The sequence below is a fragment of the Anomaloglossus baeobatrachus genome, chromosome 6 (assembly GCF_048569485.1).
Source record: "Anomaloglossus baeobatrachus isolate aAnoBae1 chromosome 6, aAnoBae1.hap1, whole genome shotgun sequence".
Classification (NCBI taxonomy): Eukaryota; Metazoa; Chordata; class Amphibia; order Anura; family Aromobatidae; genus Anomaloglossus; species Anomaloglossus baeobatrachus.
The window spans coordinates 566,266,093-566,285,335 of NC_134358.1; the positions used below are offsets into that span (position 1 = coordinate 566,266,093).

The 19,243-nt window shown below is 53.6% G+C and overlaps 1 protein-coding gene across 9 annotated transcripts in view; it reads right to left on the bottom strand.

Moving 5' to 3' along the window:
• Positions 1 to 2,695: 2,695 nt before the first annotated feature.
• LOC142243655 (uncharacterized) overlaps positions 2,696 to 19,243 on the bottom strand; it is a 44,801-nt gene continuing 28,253 nt past the window's right edge. Inside the window, exons 6-17 of one of the 9 annotated variants that reach the window (XM_075315776.1) lie at positions 18,174 to 18,271; positions 16,878 to 17,063; positions 16,171 to 16,339; positions 15,740 to 15,802; positions 14,688 to 15,022; positions 13,696 to 13,827; positions 12,761 to 12,853; positions 7,050 to 7,127; positions 6,153 to 6,234; positions 5,275 to 5,345; positions 5,024 to 5,189; positions 2,696 to 4,522 (exon numbers count right to left, since the gene is read on the bottom strand). In XM_075315776.1, the coding sequence (XP_075171891.1) occupies positions 4,515 to 4,522; positions 5,024 to 5,189; positions 5,275 to 5,345; positions 6,153 to 6,234; positions 7,050 to 7,127; positions 12,761 to 12,853; positions 13,696 to 13,827; positions 14,688 to 15,022; positions 15,740 to 15,802; positions 16,171 to 16,339; positions 16,878 to 17,063; positions 18,174 to 18,271 (1,481 nt within the window). In that variant the 3' untranslated portion in view covers positions 2,696 to 4,514. Of the gene's footprint in view, positions 4,523 to 5,023; positions 5,190 to 5,274; positions 5,346 to 6,152; positions 6,235 to 7,049; positions 7,128 to 12,760; positions 12,854 to 13,695; positions 13,831 to 14,687; positions 15,023 to 15,739; positions 15,803 to 16,170; positions 16,340 to 16,877; positions 17,064 to 18,173; positions 18,272 to 19,243 lie in introns of all 9 variants that reach the window. The other 8 variants (XM_075315777.1, XM_075315775.1, XM_075315780.1 and 5 more) reach the window with 8 other exon arrangements.

Consider the following 19,243-nt stretch of genomic DNA (forward strand, 5'->3'; position numbering starts at 1 on the left):
TTTGGTTGGTTACCCGATATTTACCCTGGTTACGGTGCAAGGAGCCAGCGCTAAGCGGTGTAGGCCCGTAACCAAGGTAAATATCGGGTAACCAAGGTAAATATCGGGTGCTTTGCTGTTACCCGATATTTAGGCTGGTTACGTGTGCAGGGAGGCCGACACTTCCCCGCTCGGCCCCGCCCCCTCCCGCACTCCGCACATGTATGTACACACACACACACACCTGTCCCCAGCCATGCACTGACACCCTCGTCTGGCCCCGCCCCCTGCTCGGCTCCGCCCCCTCCCGCACTTTGCATGTGCACACACACACACACACATACATACATACATACATACATGCACACACTCACACTCACACATACACTCACCTGTCCCCAGCCATGCAGACCGCAGCACTTCTACTGACATCCTCAGCGCCTGGCCCCGCCCCCTCCCGCACTTTGCATGTGCACACACATACATACATACATGCACATACACACTCACTCACTCACAGATACTCACCTGTCCCCAGCCATGCAGACCGCAGCACTTCCACTGACATCCTCAGCGCCTGGCCCCGCCCCCCACTCGGCTCCGCCCCAGAACTCCGCCCCCCGCACACAACGGAATCCGACAAAGAATTCTGTTCTTTGTCATCCGTTGTACAGCGTTGAACAGCGCATCAGTCACATGCGTCAAGCGACGCATGTGACTGATACAAATCAACGGAAATGTGAACTTAGCCTTATTCACCTTTCCCGGTGCTGCGGTCACACTTGCTTCCGGGTACACAGTGCAGTGAATATTCATGAGCATATTGAGTGAGCCCGTAAGCAAGTGACTGCAGCACCAAAGATAAATGGTCTGTGTGCAGCTGGACAGAAGAGTCGGACGCCGTTGTGTTTCACATCTAGAAGTTTTTATTTCAACCTTTTACAATAGAAAGTTCCAGGATGTGGAGCAGATAATATTGCTATCGGTAGAGAAGGAAAGAACAGTCAGGAAGCCGCCATCGTGGCTTCTATCAGCAGCAAGTCAAACATTCAGTCACAGTCCTGTCCACTCGAGTCCTGGCCCTCAGCTCCTGCAGCCGCCCCGCTTCCCGGCCATAGGGGGGCGCACTGTCCGGGGCTACCTGATCAGCCATTGACGAGAGTAAGCGGCTACAGAAGCAGAGGGGCCTTTGCTTGAAATGATGGGATACAGATACAGCCCCCGCCAATTAATGATCGAGGGTCTGATAAAGTGCTCGTCGCTCTACAGAGACAGAAGAGCCGCAGCAAAGCTCTGAATATAGATACGTAGTGACATCAGAACTCATACTCCAATCACATCCAGAGCTGCAAACTCCGACTGCATGAGCTCAATGTGTCTCCCCTCCCCCCAGACTACGATGCATAACAATGTATTAAGATGAATCCGCAATCTACAAAAAGAAAAAAAAAGTGTGGCTGCAGCTCTGGATGTGACTAGAGAAGATCAATACAAGTCAACATTACAGTAACATCAGGAATTTCCTCAATTTTGGACAACTACAGGATTCTCCTGTAAATTCGGGGTATTTTACATTATCTGGGGGTCCGGACCGTGGACCCCTGCAGTTCCTTGAAAACATTTGGCACTTCGTGGTGATTTCTGCTTACTATCGGCCACTACTTCTTGCCCTAATGGGGTACAGTGAACCCTCACATGGTAAAAATGTGATCCCATTCACCAGATATGTGCAGAGCCCCGAAAACAATCGCCCGCCGCCAGCGTCCGGATCAACGTGGAGCGATAATCAGAGAAAACGCACATCGCTAGGACAAGATGGAAATCCCCGAGACGCCCTCCTAACACCTGTCATTTCTCCATCCAGAATAGTTGGGTGCACCAATATGGCCGCCGTGGCCCGGCACAAAATGATAGGAAACAGTGAGCCGGGGCGTGACCTTCGATGACGTCATCCCAGGGGAGGTGCTCTTTGACGTTACCCATATATTTGTGGTTACCCAGCTTTCCCAGAGGCAGACAAAATCCAGGTGCAACCCCCCAATTTAAAGGGAATAGTTCATAAAAAAAAAAAAAAAAAATCCTATCAATTAGAAGCTACCAAAAAAAAAAAAAAAAACAAAATTGCAGTGCCACCCTAGAGGCCGGGCGAGGGCGTGAAGATTTCAGGATAAGAAATAAATGGCCGTGTTCTAGTTTGGTAGGTACCACAAGGTCAAGCGGGGGGAATTCACAAACCTGGAAGATACCAAGACAGAAAAGGGAGGGGACAACACATCCAGCACAATATGGAGACATCTTACAAAGGGGACCATCCAGTTTTCTGCAGCTTGCTCCCCCTCCTCCCCCTTTCTTCCTGTGCTTACAGTAGAAGCAGTCTGCTATATAGCAGATGTAAGACGTTACAGAATGACAACCCCCCCGCATCACTGGGTATTTAAGAGACATTATTCCATTATGGTGACTGGACTGTAACACTGTGCAGAAAATCCAGCTGTGGGGAATCCACAGGTTTCCTAAAGACACTGGAAGTGACAAATAGGTGCATGCGGGATCACAGCCGAGGGGGGGTGCAGACGCCACGGGGTGGGGGGGGGGGTGCAGACACGGGATATGGGTGGGGGGTGGGGGGGGTGTTTGGGGACAAGACCGACCATTTCTGTATCATCCTGAAGAGTCCAACACAGCAAGCAAAGAGTTAAAGACGTCCAGACACTGCTGCAATTTTGTCACATTTTAATGTCATTTTATTAGAAATCATGCAACAATTTTATTATATTTATATATAAAAATACAAGTGCAATAAGAACGTGTAGGTCCAGGTGTCGGGGTGCGGCCCCCGGATACCCAAGCTCCCCCCTCCCCAGAATAAATTATTTACACGTCAGTCCTTTAGTGTCGTCACAGCACGTAAAATGTTAGTCCAAACCACAAATCGTACAAAAAGAACAAACATTTTCCCTCCCAAAAAAATTGCTTCTAAATAAACCTTCAGATTACCCTCGTCCCTTCGGTCGGGGCCGATCGGTGAGAACGTTCCCCTTCTAAAACAATATGGCCGACATTGCAAAACCAACATGCAAAACTGCGTCCGCGGCCCCTCACTTTCCCTGATCCGTCCCCATCACGACGCCTTTTCGGACGACCCAAGCCCCTTACTTTCCCCTGTTCGTCCCCATTGCCACAAGTTTTTTGGACGATCCATGCCCCTCACTTTACTCGATCCATCCCCCATCATATCGCATTTTTTGGACGACCCACACTTTCTCCGATCTGTACCCATCACCACGCGTTTTTGGACGACCCATACCCCTCACTTTCCCCAATCCGTCCCCATCATGACGTGTTTTTGGACAACCTATGCCCCTCACTTTCCCCGATCCGTCCCCAACACCACGCGTTTTTCGGATGACCCACGGCCCCTCACTTTCCCTGATCAGTCCCCATCACCAATTTTCGGACGACCTAAGCCCCTCACTTTCTCCGATCCGTCCCCATCATGATGCGTTTTCGGAGGACCCTCACTTTCCCTGATCCGTCCCCCATCACCACGTGTTTTTCGGATGACCCACGGCCCCTCGCTTTCCCTGGTCCGTCCCCATCACCACGCGTTTTCGGACGACCCCCTCATCACGTACTGAACTTTCCGCAGTGACTGCTTCATACAAATCGCAATAATATTAAATATTAACCTAAAAAAAAACAAAAAAAAAAAATAACGCAACTTCTCGATATGTGAGGAATTTTCTAGCAATGAGAAAGCGTCAGAAGCGGCGAGTGCAGGACGTCCACGTGGGGCTGTACGGTTACAGAGGCGCCCGCGTGGCGCCAGTCATATACATATATATATATACCCAACATTTAATATTAAATTATAAACACAGGTTCGTAAATGAAGATGGCGACCAGGGCCGGCCGCCGTTACCGTCCCTCCCCTGGCGGGTCATGGGTGCGCGATCCATACCACACACTGCTCGTATAATACTGCGCCCCTCCCCCGGACAGAATTTGCCATAAACATATTGCTAAAAAACACAGTCTCTTATAATAAAAAGGTACCATATCCCCGGACAGGAGCGCTGCCCGTCCCGCCATCACTGGAGCCAGACACCAGGGGGCGGTGGCGAGCCGGCCGTGGCTCACAATGACCAGCAGATGTCACTCGGTGCCGTGGAGCGGATGAACCTGTCGTAGCGGACGCCATGGCGGCTGTAGCGGTGGAGGAGGAGATGTCACCATGTCACAAACCCTCTGCTGCGCTATGGATAGTAAGAGCGGGGGAGGGGGATGTGAGTGCTGAACATAGGGTGGGGTACAAGGGGTGGATGGTGACGGCGGTTGCAGACGGTTTTTTTTTCTCCGTAGGTCCATCTCTCGCCGGCGGCCGTTGGGTGGGGGGGCGACTCATCAATCTGCAGGGAAACAGTGTGACGATTTCGGAGGTGGGTGGAGAACAAGTGGGAAGGACAGGATGATGGGAGTTGTACAGGGAGGAGACCAGACAATGAGAGATGGAAGACGACACCACAAATTCATCATTAGATGCCTGGAAAATAAAAGCATTTTGTATCTCAGACGGTGCGAGTGCTGAAGCCGGGCGAAACGCTCCTGTAATCCGGAAATACCGACCAGCGAGAACCGTACTGTCTGATAATCCAGAACATTCCGGATTACAGGAACCTTCCGGATCGATTACTCTACTGTGCCGGGACGTTAGATTGGGCGGAGATGTAGGGGGCGCTACACAAACCTCCGCGAGCCTCATTTATACAAGGTTTTATGCCAGAATATCCGGACTTTCTCCAGCTTTCTAATACACTTTCTCCAGATCTCTGCTTCCTGTCAGGGCCGGATCTGTAAAGACCCCCCCAGGGGGCTGCACGTGACACCGCACCGAGGGACAGACCACCACATTCACTGCCAGCAAGCAGAGATCGTCATCATTCCTCAACCCAGAACTTTCAGACCCACCGCCGCCCTCGTTCCCAGTATTACGGGGGGAGTTACAGGGGTCGGCCATTACCGGCCCCGGCTCGGACTCTCTTACTTGTCTCCGGTATGAGAGAATTGAAGCTCTGCATTTCCCTTTGATTGCTGCCGTCTACAGGGGGCGTGTCTGCGGCACCGTTCTCCCGCGTGTCCACCGCCGGGCTGTCTGCGGGTGCCGCTAGGTCTCCGTTCTGCGGTGGAGTCGTCTGTTCTGCGCTATTCTCCTGTGTTGAAAACAAAGACGTTTTTTAGTGGGTGGAGAAAGGAAGATGTGACCGAGTTCCCTCCTCGGTGGTCTCCTGCTCGGACCTTTAGGCTCTCTTGAGGTTCCTGCTTGATCGCGGTCTTCAAGGACTCGTCAGGTTTGGAGTCACCTCCTCCTGCAAGAGAAGAAGAAGAGACCGATGGTTTATGGGTAACGAGCTTCAGGGCTCATGCGCACGTTGCGTAATGGCGTTTACTCTGCATTTTAGCACTGCAGCGTAAAAGCATGCGTCCTGCGTCCCCTGCAGTCTATGCAGATTGTGCATGAGACGTGTGCACGTGGCTTTTATGAACGCAGCGATTTGGGTGTTAAAATTTTGACCCAAATACATGGGTTTATAAAATGAGCATGTCAATTATTGCATACGCTATGGATGCAGCCCCCGCTCTGTCTATGGCGGGGGCAGCATCCAGAGCGCAGGAAATTGGCTTTTTTTGCACAAAAAAACAGCATCCATTGCGTAGTGTTACTGAGTGCATTGACGCGCACATGTGCTGCCAAATCGCTGCAGAATATTCAGCAGAGTACGGGCGCATAGTCCGCACTCGTCTCCCCATCCAATTACATCCCCACCGGCGTCCCAAGAAAGTTACTGCAAACACCCCCAATAAACACCCGTCCCCCAACCCCAGCATCAGAGCCCAGCAGGGGGCGCCCGTCCCCCAACCCCAGCATCAGAGCCCAGCAGGGGGCGCCCGTCCCCCAACCCCAGCATCAGAGCCCAGCAGGGGGCGCCCGTCTTTCCCTGGGAAGAGCCCACCCCCCCCACCCGACACCAGAGCCCAGCAGGGGGCGCCCGTCCTCCCCCGACACCAGAGCCCAGCAGGGGGCGCCCGTCCTCCCCCGACACCAGAGCCCGGCACAGGGCGCCCGTCCACCAGCTCTACTTGGCACCCACCAGTCTCCGCAATCATCCGCTCACCGGTCTTTCCTTTAGCGCTGGCTTTGGAGCCGCACTTGGAGGAGACCTTGGACACGTCCACTTTCTTGTTCAGGATCTGCACCTGCAGGAAGACATGTACAGATCAGTGCCGCTCGGCGCAGGCCACCGCCGTCATCCGCCCCGCGGTCTAATCAGACTGACCCCTACAGATCTCCAAGAAGAAGGAAAAACCAAGATGAAACCTGTGAAGAAGACGGGCGAGTCAGGCCAGGAAGCCCCAAATATCGGAGTCACCCCAGATGGGTCTCCATCATCTGCAGGGTGCAGAATTAACCATTCAGGGCTCTCCGTCCTTTAGAGGGGGCTTCCATATTTATATTAACACTTTCATGTAATGTGCGCAGTTTTCCAGTCCAATATCTGTGCCTGCTGTCAGTGACTGGCAGCATACTGTGCTTTGCCTTCTCACACAGCTGAGGGTCTGTTCCTATGTATCAGTGAAGGCAATTCCCCAAATCTGCGATAAGACGGGGGCACAATCAGGAGCGCTCCATTTACTGACAACAAGCAGAGATCTTGGAAATGCTGGGAAACAGACAAAAGCATTAGTCATTGTACAATGATAATTTTTAAGGGGGTCCTCCGGCGCCGCGCTCATCTGTGGGGGACGTATTGGACTGGTGCACGTGTCCCAGCAGATGTGACGTCCCCCATGCAGATCAGAGCGGCACCGGACGGCCCCTTTAACCTTTCAGTAGAGCTGGAAGCCCCCTTTAACTCGCCCCGAGGACAGCAGAGACCTGAGGAAAGTGAGAAAGAATAAGAGGCAGATCCTGAGTGGGAGGACACCGCCAGCAGCCGCCGGAGACAGATACCCCATCTATACCGGCCCCGCGACACTGAGCGGGGGTCCCGGTCTGGCCGCACATTACTCACGTTGGCACCGCCCGGTTTGTGGCTGGTGGACACTGGCGCACGGCTGCTGCCTATGGACGGTTTGGCGGCATTTGTTACCTGTGGATAATAGTGGATTTAGTTCTGTAGTGTTGGAGGCGAAGGAAAAAGAGGAGAGGAGAGGGGAGGAGCGCGGAAATATATAACTGTGCAGGAGGAGGGAAGAGAAGGAAAGGTGGACACTGCGTCATCTGCACTACAACTCCCAGCATGTCCGGAGCGTCACTGCAGCCCAGGACATGGATGTGCACAATGGCTGCCATAAGACACCATCCGGGAGCGGGTCTGGTGCCGGCAGTGGATTTACAGCGCTCGCCCAGGTTCGGACCAACCAAGCCAGATTCTTCTAACAGCAGCGCCCCCCTAGTCACAGGCTTCGAGTGGTACTGCAGCTCAGCCTCGAGCAGGAGCTAGAATACCAGACGAACAGCCACTAGGGGTGGCGCAGTTTATGAAAGGAAGCCGCCATGTTACTTTAGACCCATCTCTCCTTTACAGAACTTGCTCATACAGAAAATAAAAGGGGTTACAGCGAGTGGGGGTGGGGGGCAGGCCGCCCAGCGTCTACAGCGAGGGAGGAGGGGTGGGCCACCCAGCGTCTACAGCGAGGAGGGGGGGTGCCCAGTGTCTACAGCGAGGAGGGGGGGGGGGGAACCCAGCGTCTACAGCGAGGGGGGGGCGGGCCACCCAGCGTCTACAGCGAGGGAGGAGGGGCGGGCCACCCAGCGTCTACAGCGAGGAGAGGGGGGGCGGGCCACCCAGCGTCTACAGCGAGGAGAGGGGGGGCGGGCCACCCAGCGTCTACAGCGAGGAGAGGGGGGGGGGCGCCAGGCATCTACAGCAAGGAGATGGGGGGGGGCGCCCAGCGTCTACAGCGAGGGAGGAGGGGCGGGCCACCCAGCGTCTACAGCGAGGAGAGGGGGGGCGGGCCACCCAGCGTCTACAGCGAGGGGGGGGGCGCCAGGCATCTACAGCGAGGAGATGGGGGGGGGGCGCCCAGCGTCTACAGCGAGGGAGGAGGGGCGGGCCACCCAGCGTCTACAGCGAGGGAGGAGGGGCGGGCCACCCAGCGTCTACAGCGAGGGAGGAGGGGCGGGTCACCCAGCGTCTACAGCGAGGAGAGGGGGGGGGCGCCAGGCATCTACAGCAAGGAGATGGGGGGGGGCGCCCAGCGTCTACAGCGAGGGAGGAGGGGCGGGCCACCCAGCGTCTACAGCGAGGAGAGGGGGGGCGGGCCACCCAGCGTCTACAGCGAGGGGGGGGGGCGCCAGGCATCTACAGCGAGGAGATGGGGGGGGGCGCCCAGCGTCTACAGCGAGGGAGGAGGGGCGGGCCACCCAGCGTCTACAGCGAGGGAGGAGGGGCGGGCCACCCAGCGTCTACAGCGAGGGAGGAGGGGCGGGTCACCCAGCGTCTATAGCGAGGGGGGGGGGGGCGCCCGGCGTCTACAGCGTGGGGAAGGGGGGCCCAGGCGTCTACAGCGAGGGGGGGGGGGGGAGGGCGCGGCCGCCCGGCCTCAGCGATTACTTACATTATACAATGAGCACCCACAGTATACAGCGGGTATATACTTGTATATATTGTGCTCCAGAGTGTTTTGCATGTAAGGATAGATCAGGGTCCCCTACCCACGGGAAAGACTAATCCGGGCCGTGTGCTAATGTGGGCACCCAGCCTGGGCACTCTGATTGTGCTGCCATCTGCCGCCTCGAGCGGAGCTGCCAAGATGCTGAATGTTTCGTTCGCACACGAAAAAAAAAATAAAAAAATTCTGCAATCTGGTACAAGAATAGTCCGAGGGATAATTAACCTTGTAGGCACCAAGTGACAGCACGAGCCCTGCAGGGGGCACCACTGTGCTGGACGAGGGTGCTGACACAAACCAAGATCGCTGTAAGTACTGAGCAGAGTCCCAGAAGCACGGCCCAAATATTCCCATCCATTCACGGCTTTCATCACCCCCCACCCCCCAATTCCCCATTCCCTGCCCACCCCCATATATCTGCCCCGACGTCCTCAAGGAACATGGAAGATCTCAGACCCTGCGCTGTGACTGAACCGTCTCCCCCATGCACATGGACGCACAGGCCAGCAGAATTTGCATATGTATCAGCAGGAAGCTGGAAATAAGCAGCGAGTGGACAACTCTGGCGGCTGCTAAACTCCCCAACACCTCATGCACATGGGGGTGGGGTGGGGGGGTTAACATCTCATTTACAACCCTAGAGTCGGTGGTGATAAGGCCGCCTGTGGTCTGGTAACATCGGGTGAGATCAGTGTAAATTACAGAAGCTCAGAAATGTTCTATTAAAAGCTTGAGGCTCATTCCCCTACAGGAAGCAGAAGTGTATATTATATTATATATAACAAAAGAAAAAAAAAAAAAAAAAAGAAATGGGTTACAGTAAAAAGTTGATAACCACAGGGGTCAGTACTGGGCCCTCTTTATTTTATGATCTTTACAGGGGGCATGCAAAGTAGAATTTCCATATATGCAAATAATACTAAACTCTGCTGGGTTATTAACAAAGAAGTGGATAATTTATATAAGGATTTATATAAGCTGGGGGCTTGGACTGAGAAGTGACAAGTTTAATGTAAAAGATAAATATGGTTATGCACTGGGGCAGAGAAAAGAAAATTTATAATTAAAATTAAATTAAAAACAATGGGTAAAACTGTCACTGAAAACACTTGAATGTCTGGGTGGACGGCAAACTTAAACTTTAATTACCAGTGTCAGGCAGCTGCTGCCAAGGTTAACAAAATAATGGGGGACATTAAAAAGAGGCAGTGATGCTCCTGGCATAGTTTTACCTCTAAAAAAAAAGTCACTAGTGCGACCATAAATACAAGGGATCTCAATACATGAGATCAAAAAGTTAATTTCAGTTATTCAATAAAAAAAAAAAAAAAAAAAAAAAGGGAAATGCATATATTACAGAGTCATTACACACAGTGATCTATCACTATATATTGGGCTGGTTTCAGACGTCCGTGTTTAATCAGGTACAAGCCACACGCATGGTTATGGTCATGTGTGTCATACGTGTGACATCTGTGTTTGCATGCGTGTGACACTTACCGGAGAAAGCACGGGTCTTTTTAATGAAAAGATTTTCTATATTCACCTGTATCCAGCAGTGCTGTCTCCTGCTTCTGACCGCCGCTCATTATACTCGTTGATTATTCACCGCACGGAGGAGCTGGAAGCCGGAGCACCGCGGGGACAGGGGAGTATCCAGCAAGCAGTGTGTGTGTGCAGTGACGTCCAGGAGGTCATTGGAGCTCCCAATGAACTCTGATGACATCCTGATGACACCCCTGCTACAGCAACGGGACATCCCTGCACACACACTACTAGTTTGCTGAATACTCACCTGTCCCCGGCGATGCTGTCCTCCGGGATGCTCTCCCCGGCGATGCTGTCCTCCGGGATGCTGTCCATGGCGATGCCCCGACATCAAGGTCCTCACCACACACACACACCCGAAGAAAACACTGCTGGATACAGGTGAATATAGAAAATCTATTTAAAAGACCCGTGTTTTCTCCGGTACGTGTCACACGGATCACATCAGTGTGCGGTCCATGTGCCACACGTGCTGCCAGAGAAAAAACAAACATGTCTGCGTGTGTGCATGCGGGGCAATGAGGGGATCACACGGTCCGTGTAAAAACATGATTGTGTGATTAACAGCAGAGAACATGGGTACGTGTGGCATCAGTGTTAAAAACGAATGTCACACGTACCTGAAACACGGACATCTGAAACCGGCCTTACATAGAGTCATTAAACACAGAGGGATCTATTTCACGCATTTATTTCTGTTACGGTCGATGATTATGGTACCTTAATCTGGGCCCCTTCCTGGTCTACACGTCCCTTTATCCTTGGCCCCTTCCTGGTCTACATGTCCCTTTATCCTTGGCCCCTTCCTGGTCTACATGTCCCTTTATCCTTGGCCCCTTCCTGGTCTACACGTCCCTTTATCCTGGGCTCCTTCCTGGTCTACATGTCCCTTTATCCTTGGCCCCTTCCTGGTCTACATGTCCCTTTATCCTTGGCCCCTTCCTGGTCTACATGTCTCATTATCCTGGGCTACTTCCTGATCTACATGTCCCTTTATCCTTGGCCCCTTCCTGGTCTACATGTCCCTTTATCCTTGGCCCCTTCCTGGTCTACACGTCCCTTTATCCTTGGCCCCTTCCTGGTCTACACGTCCCTTTATCCTTGGCCCCTTCCTGGTCTACACGTCCCTTTATCCTGGGCTCCTTCCTGGTCTACATGTCCCTTTATCCTTGGCCCCTTCCTGGTCTACATGTCCCTTTATCCTTGGCCCCTTCTTGGTCTACATGTCTCATTATCCTGGGCCCCTTCCTGGTCTACATGTCCCTTTATCCTTGGCCCCTTCCTGGTCTACATGTCCCTTTATCCTTGGCCTCTTCCTGGTCTACACGTCCCTTTATCCTGGGCTCCTTCCTGGTCTACATGTCCCTTTATCCTTGGCCCCTTCCTGGTCTACATGTCCCTTTATCCTTGGCCCCTTCCTGGTCTACATGTCTCATTATCCTTGGCCCCTTCCTGGTCTACATGTCTCATTATCCTGGGCTACTTCCTGATCTACATGTCCCTTTATCCTTGGCCCCTTCCTGGTCTACACGTCCCTTTATCCTGGGCTCCTTCCTGGTCTACATGTCCCTTTATCCTTGGCCACTTCCTGGTCTACATGTCTCTTTATCCTTGGCCCCTTCCTGGTCTACATGTCCCTTTATCCTTGGCCTCTTCCTGGTCTACATGTCCCTTTATCCTGGGCCCCTTCCTGGTCTACATGTCCCTTTATCCTTGGCCCCTTCCTGGTCTTACATTTCCCCCTTATTCCCAGGCCCCTTCCTGGTTAACATGTCCCTTTATCCGTGGCCTCTTCCTGGTCTACATGTCCCTTTATCCGTGGCCCCTTCCTGGTCTACATGCCCCTTTATCCTGGGCCCCTTCCTGGTCTGCATGCCCCTTTATCCTGGGCCCCTTCCTGGTCTGCATGCCCCTTTATCCTGGGCCCCTTCCTGGTCTACATGTCCCTTTATCCTGGGCCCCTTCCTGGTCTACATGCCCCTTTATCCTGGGCCCCTTCCTGGTCTACATGTCCCTTTATCCTGGGCTACATGTCTCTTTATCCTTGGCCCCTTCCTGGTCTTACATTTCCCCCTTATTCCCAGGCCCCTTCCTGGTTAACATGTCCCTTTATCCATGACGCTGCTGCCAGTAGGCGCTGGGGTTGCCGGCCTCCTTGAAGCTCGAGCCTGCTCGTTACATCTTTAACAGCGATCCTTATGCATGTATACGTCAGGGGTGGCGCGGTTTCTGATGGAAAGTAGCCCTGTTTTGGGTTTTTTATCCTATCCTGGATATCCCCGGGTAACAAGACACAGATGCCAGTCTGTGTAAAAAAGGCAATTTTTTTTTTTGCAATTGTGACAACTCCTCCATAACAACCAGCAAGGATTGAGGACTTTTGCAATGTTCCCATCACATGACCCTACCGGTCAAAAGTAATTGACTTGTGAGACAAGAAACACAACGTTGCGCCCACCCGGCACACAGACACCGTTAGTTCATAGAGCAGAAGGAAACACGTAATAGACAGGATGGATGTTAGCGCCCACACTGACGCACCGCCCGCCACCATACTTACATTCCCACCACCCGGAACATGCTTAATATTGTCCTTGGAGCCACACTTGGACTGAACATGGTTGTAGTTGACTTTTTTGTTGACTATCTGGACCTGGAGCGTGATAGGGAGGGGAGAAAAAAACAAAAACGAGACACAGAAATGGAGAGGCGTGGTTAGAAAATCACGTGACAGCCAACAGGGCGGGGTTACGTGAATGACAACAGGGAAGGGAAACATGAAGCAAAGGGGTTAAGCAGCAGCTACAGAGACCGGCTGACTCCATACGCCCACCACCCACCATGCAGAGCCTTCAATCCTGTTTTTTTTGCAACACGCTGTAAGTTGAAACGCTGCAAAGTCAACGCAAACGAGTGATTCAGTCCTGCGTTACAGACCACCCCAGACTGGTGGGCACTGGTACCAATGATCTGCAGGCGTGCCCATGGACTGGTGGGCACTGGTACCAGCGATCTGCATGCGTGTCCATGGACAGGTGGGCACTGGTACCAGCGATCTACAGGCGTGCCCATGGACTGGTGGGCACTGGTACCAGCGATCTACAGGCGTGCCCATGGACTGGTGGGCACTGGTACCAGCGATCTACAGGCGTGCCCATGGACTGGTGGGCACTGGTACCAGCGATCTACATGCGTGCCCATGGACACGCGGGCCACATGGTGCCTCATCTTACTTCTGGGGAACTCCTTTAAATGTTGCAGTTCGGACCCCGATGACCGGGAGAGCGAGGCGGCAATGTCCTACAGGAGGTGGTCTCGGTGATCACGAGCACAATACTCACCCGTCCCAGTCTATACACCTAGAGGAGGAGGTGTTAGGCAGATACACGACAGGTGACAGGAGGAGGGACAGAGTGACAGACCGCTAAGGTTAAGAGAGAAGTGACGAGGAGGAGGAGGAGGCGACGAGCCGGCAGCGGCTCACTGAACACTCACTTTCCCATTGGTTTGCTTTTGCGCTGCCTCTTTGGGCTCTGCCGGCTTAGTGCTGGCGGTTTTAGTGGCGGCGGGGGCTGAGGCAGGTTTTCGGGCTGTGCTGACGGGCACAGGTTTTTTCTCTACTTTTGCCTGCTGGAGGGGAAAATGTAAGATGGTTTATAATTCAGCATTAAGACAATAAATAAAATCACCTCTTCCCTTATCTACAGCGCGAAATAACGGAGCATGGATTGTGCCGTCTGGTCCAGAAGTGCAGCCCAAAAAGAAACGAGACCTAGTACTAATCCTACACTGCATTATCCTCCAGAGCTGCACTCACTATTCTGCTGGTGCAGTCACTGTGTACATACATTACATTACTGATCCTGAGCTACCTCCTGTATTCTACTCCAGAGCTGCACGCACTATTCTGCTGGTGCAGTCACTGTGTACAATACATTACTGATCCTGAGTTACCTCCTGTATTATACTCCAGAGCTGCACTCACTATACATTACTGATCCTGAGTTACATCCTGTATTATACTCCAGAGCTGCACTCACTATTCTGCTGGTGCAGTCACTGTGTACATACATTACTGATCCTGAGTTACCTCCTGTATTATACTCCAGAGCTGCACTCACTATACATTACTGATCCTGAGTTACATCCTGTATTATACTCCAGAGCTGCACTCACTATTCTGCTGGTGCAGTCACTGCTATATGGACCAAAAAACAGTAGCAGTGGATTGCAGATGAGTGGAGTCCTCCAATACTCCGGGTTCTGTGCCCGCACATGATGAGTAAGTGCAGCTTCAGCTTTATACTAGGTCAGGACTACAACCCCCAATCTTCACTTCCAGGTCATCATCATTCTATCGATCGTCGCCCTCCACAAATAAACCATGCACAGAATCCGAACGACGACCGACCCTGCAGCCATGACAGATGACATGAGAGGGGAAGGCACAATGTAGGATGTGTCGGGTCTCCCCGGACGCCGCTCACCTTCCCGCCTCCGGGCTGATGCTTCAGGTTGTCTGTGGATCCGATCTTGGAGCGCACGTTCTTCAGGTCGGGGGCTGTGGCTGGGCGAGGCTGTTTGGGGGCTGCAGTGGGTTTGCTGGCTGCCAGTGCACTGGAGGGCTTACTAGCGGGGGCTGTGCTGGTTTTGTTCACAGGGGCCGGGCGGGAGGTGGCAAGTTTTTTGGCATCTGCAGAAGCACTGGGACCAGTAAGAGGTTTGGAAGCAGCTGGTTTGGTGGTCCTGGGGCGGCCGGGGGCTGGAGCAGCTCCATTGCTCTTTGTTAGATCGGCTGGAACAGATTTGGGGCGACTTAATTCTGCAAGTGAGAAGAAAAAAAAAAATAATAAATTCAGCCTCCTCACCCACATAGATGAGTGGGTGGATGGTCGGCCCCCTAACCCCCCCCAAAATACATGGGTGGGTGGTCAGCCCCCCCACCCCCTCGCATAGATGGGTGGATGGTTGGCCCCTAACCCCCCCCTCTCACAGACTGGTTACCCCCCCGTTCACATAGATGGGTGAGTGGTCGACCCCCTAACCCCCCCCTCCCACATAGACGGGTGGGTGGTTTGCCCCCTTTTCCCACCCTCTACATAGTTGAGTGGGTGGTTGGTGCCCTCTTGTCTTCCTCCCCCCACATGGATGGGCAGTCCGCTCCCCCTTCCCCACATGGACGGAGAGTTGGCTCCCCCTTCCCCATTGGTGGGTGGTCTGCCCCCCCATTGAGAGGATATTAGCATCTAATAAGTGGTGATCAGCTGCTGTGGTCCCGACGATCAACACGGTGGTCCGCAGTATTCCAGCCCGGTCCTTACACTCAGGCGCCCACGAATCCCAAACACATCTCTTAATCTGACGGTGGTCCTCTGATATTAACCCCTTCTGCCCTTGGAGCATTTAATGCACATGTATGTCCTGGTAATCACACGGGCTCAAAAGTCTTTACACAGGGGGCTTCCCAGACCCGTGCACATGACTTATACACACACACACACACACACACACTATATCCCCAGCAGACAGGATCACGTACCAGAGGGGGATTTGGTTGTGGTGGTCTTCTTGGCTTCTGCCGCCTTCACGTCGTTCTTCGGGGCTGTAACAGAGGAGACATGTCAGGTTCGGGCGGCATTTACACACTGTGCAGAATACTTTGTGACCCCCCCGAAAGCACTTCAGTCGGATGGGATGGGGGGGGGGGGGGGGAAATGTGTCTGCAGAAATTACACCAAGCCTCAGTTTTGGTAGCAGCTTAAAGGGGACGTCCACCTCAAAGCTAACATTCTGCTACGTGTCAGTAGTGCATACGGCCCATACAAACCCCAGCAGGGGACCTGCCACCATATGAGGGGAGGGGGGGGTGGGCGGGGAGTCTACAGCCCAAAGTCTGAACCAAGTCACCCTTAAATTGACAATTGTCTTTGCAGCTGCTGCCTGGGATTGGGATTCAGAATGGTGACTTACCAGTTGGTCGTTTCGGGGTGACGTTTGGTTTGGGGGCGCACGCTCCTGCAGTAGTCACAGCGGCAGAGGTGCTGGGTTTGGAGGCCGCCGGGCTGGCCTTAACACTGGAGCGAGGGGTAGTCGCAGAGGTCAGGGGCTTCTTGTCTGGGCTCTTCACTGGACTCAGGCTCTGCCAAAAAACAAAAAAAAGCAAAACAACAAAAGCTTTATTAAACACTTACAGAAAAGCAGAGCTCCACAAATGTTGAGGGGGGGGGGGGGGGGGGATGAGGACCCTGGCTGCCGACATCCAGCCCCTCACTGTGCGGATGGCTCAGGTCGTGCTCTTGCTGGCCGCGCCTTCGCCCACTTTCTCTACGCCGTCCGGTGTGTACAATGCACGGTATTGATTGGCCCTTCACTGACCCGAGAGCAGATGGAGGGAGCTTGGCGCGATGGGGGCAATGCAGTGGGCAGCACTATTGTTAGTAGAAATAGTAACGGCAGATGTCCACAGCAGCGCTGCGAGCGCCGGCCTCCGCATCTGGGAGATTATATACAGGAAATCAGCAGCTTCCAGTGAGGAAACCGGTCGCCATGTTATCCCCCCTCCCCCCAGAGTGACTATTGGATTGGCAGCACGGCTGCCATACACCGGCGACATCGATGTATAGCTTTGTCCAGCCCAACCGGACAGGGCACGATTCCTGCACCTCAGTCACACCTACCTTGGGCTTCACCTCCTTCGGAGTGGTGGTCTTCACTGCACTCCCCAGGGGGCGCTTTGGAGTGCCGTTAATAGCTGTGGCGGGAGCGGGGCTGCTGGTCTTTTTAGCTGGAGTGGGCGTTGAAGAAAGCGGCTTCTTAGGGCTGGTGGCCGTCAGAGGTTTAGCTTTTGGGGTCACTGCGGCCGCCTTCATAGAGAAGATAAACACACAATGTGATCTGTGCAATCGGTGGCAATCATACAATCTCCGGCTCAGCACAAATATGAGCGGGAACTACCATGCTCATCACTAGTTACAAGTACCGAGCACCCGAGCATTGTAGTGCCCGCTCATCACTAGTTACAAGTACCGAGCACCCGAGCATTGTAGTGCCCGCTCATCACTAGTTACGAGTACCGAGCACCCGAGCATGGTAGTGCCCGCTCATCACTAGTTACGAGTACCGAGCACCCGAGCAAGGTAGTGCCCGCTCATCACTAGTTACAAGTACTGAGCACCCGAGCATTGTAGTGCCCGCTCATCACTAGTTACGAGTACCGAGCACCCGAGCATGGTAGTGCCCGCTCATCACTAGTTACGAGTACCGAGCACCCGAGCATGGTAGTGCCCGCTCATCACTAGTTACAAGTACTGAGCACCCGAGCATAGTAGTGCCCGCTCATCACTAGTTACAAGTAAAGAGCACCCGAGCATGGTAGTGCCCGCTCATCACTAGTTACCAGTACTGAGCACCCGAGCATGGTAGTGCCCGCTCATCACTAGTTACGAGTACAGAGCACCCGAGCATGGTAGTGCCCGCTCATCACTAGTTACGAGTACAGAGCACCCGAGCATGGTAGTGCCCGCTCATCACTAGTTACGAGTACAGAGCACCCGAGCATGGTAGTGCCCACTCATCACTAGTTACCAGTACAGAGCACCCGAGCATGGTAGTGCCCACTCATCACTAGTTACCAGTACTGAGCACCAGAGCATGGTAGTGCCCGCTCATCACTAGTTACCAGTACAGAGCACCCGAGCATGGTAGTGCCCGCTCATCACTAGTTACGAGTACAGAGCACCCGAGCATGGTAGTGCCCACTCATCACTAGTTACGAGTACAGAGCACCCGAGCATGGTAGTGCCCGCTCATCACTAGTTACCAGTACTGAGCACCCGAGCATGGTAGTGCCCGCTCATCACTAGTTACAAGTACAGAGCACCTGAGCATGGTAGTGCCCGCTCATCACTAGTTACAAGTACCGAGCATTGTAGTGCCCGCTCATCACTAGTCCGCACATCACATGATCCTCATACCTTCACCTTCTTCTCTGGACTGGCGGGAAGCTCCTTGGTTGGCGGAGCAGTGATGTCACTTCCTGCAGCTTCTGGGGCGGTGCACGCTTCCGCTTTACCTGAAAGATTAGATTTGCAGATTAAAACCCAAAAAGGTAAGCGGGAGGAGTGGTGTGATATAAAGGCCCTCTGGCGTCTGGACGGAAGACCCTCGCTGTCACACACGACTGAACATAAACCATCAGCCAGAACAGTGATAATCAGACACAATCTATCGGTCAGCCCTGAATATCCATCAGCTGTCACCGGGTGTCCTCCCTCAGACCACTTTTGGTAGCTCCAGGCCCGACCGCGCACCGGGAACCCCCCCCCGCCCACAAGGCCCCACCGCACACCAGGAACCCACCCTCAAGAATGGGCATGTCGAAGATGCTCTGACCCCTCTATCACAGTCCCGCCCTTGTGGTCCCTCATATCTTTACTTTGACGCGGTGATACACTCTTCCAGACAGAGAACATTGATTACGTGGCAATACTGGCATCACGTATCACTGGTATTAATGTTATGGCTGGTTGCTGTAAACGCTGTACACCCCCTTCATGTGGTCGCGCCCCGAGCGCTCTGTGGTTAGGAGCGTACACACACACGCGCAGGGCAAGCTATTACTGTATACAGACCTCGGGCGGTGCGATCACAGCAACCGCAGCAGCACGCGAGGAGGAGAGCGGCGGCGAAACCAGCAACTCACAGCGACACTCAGCTCTTACATTACACGGGCGGCAGAACTACAACCCCCATCAGGAGCAGCGCCGTCCTCCGCACCAGGAAAAGCCGCAGCACGAACCGCGCAGCAGATGCACCAGGGATTTGTGGTGACCCAAAGATTGTGACCCGGTCCTACTATACCAGGGTCAAAGGTCCATTACAGGAGAGACGTTCAATAATCAATTTCTACAGCCCCCTCCACCCGCACCCCCATAACAAGGACGACGATGGATACCATCACAGAACGGAGTCCGATGCACGGCCGCAGCAAATATAGCGAGTGCCGGACTCCGGCCAGGAAATGGGGTCACCGCCACCCCGAGAA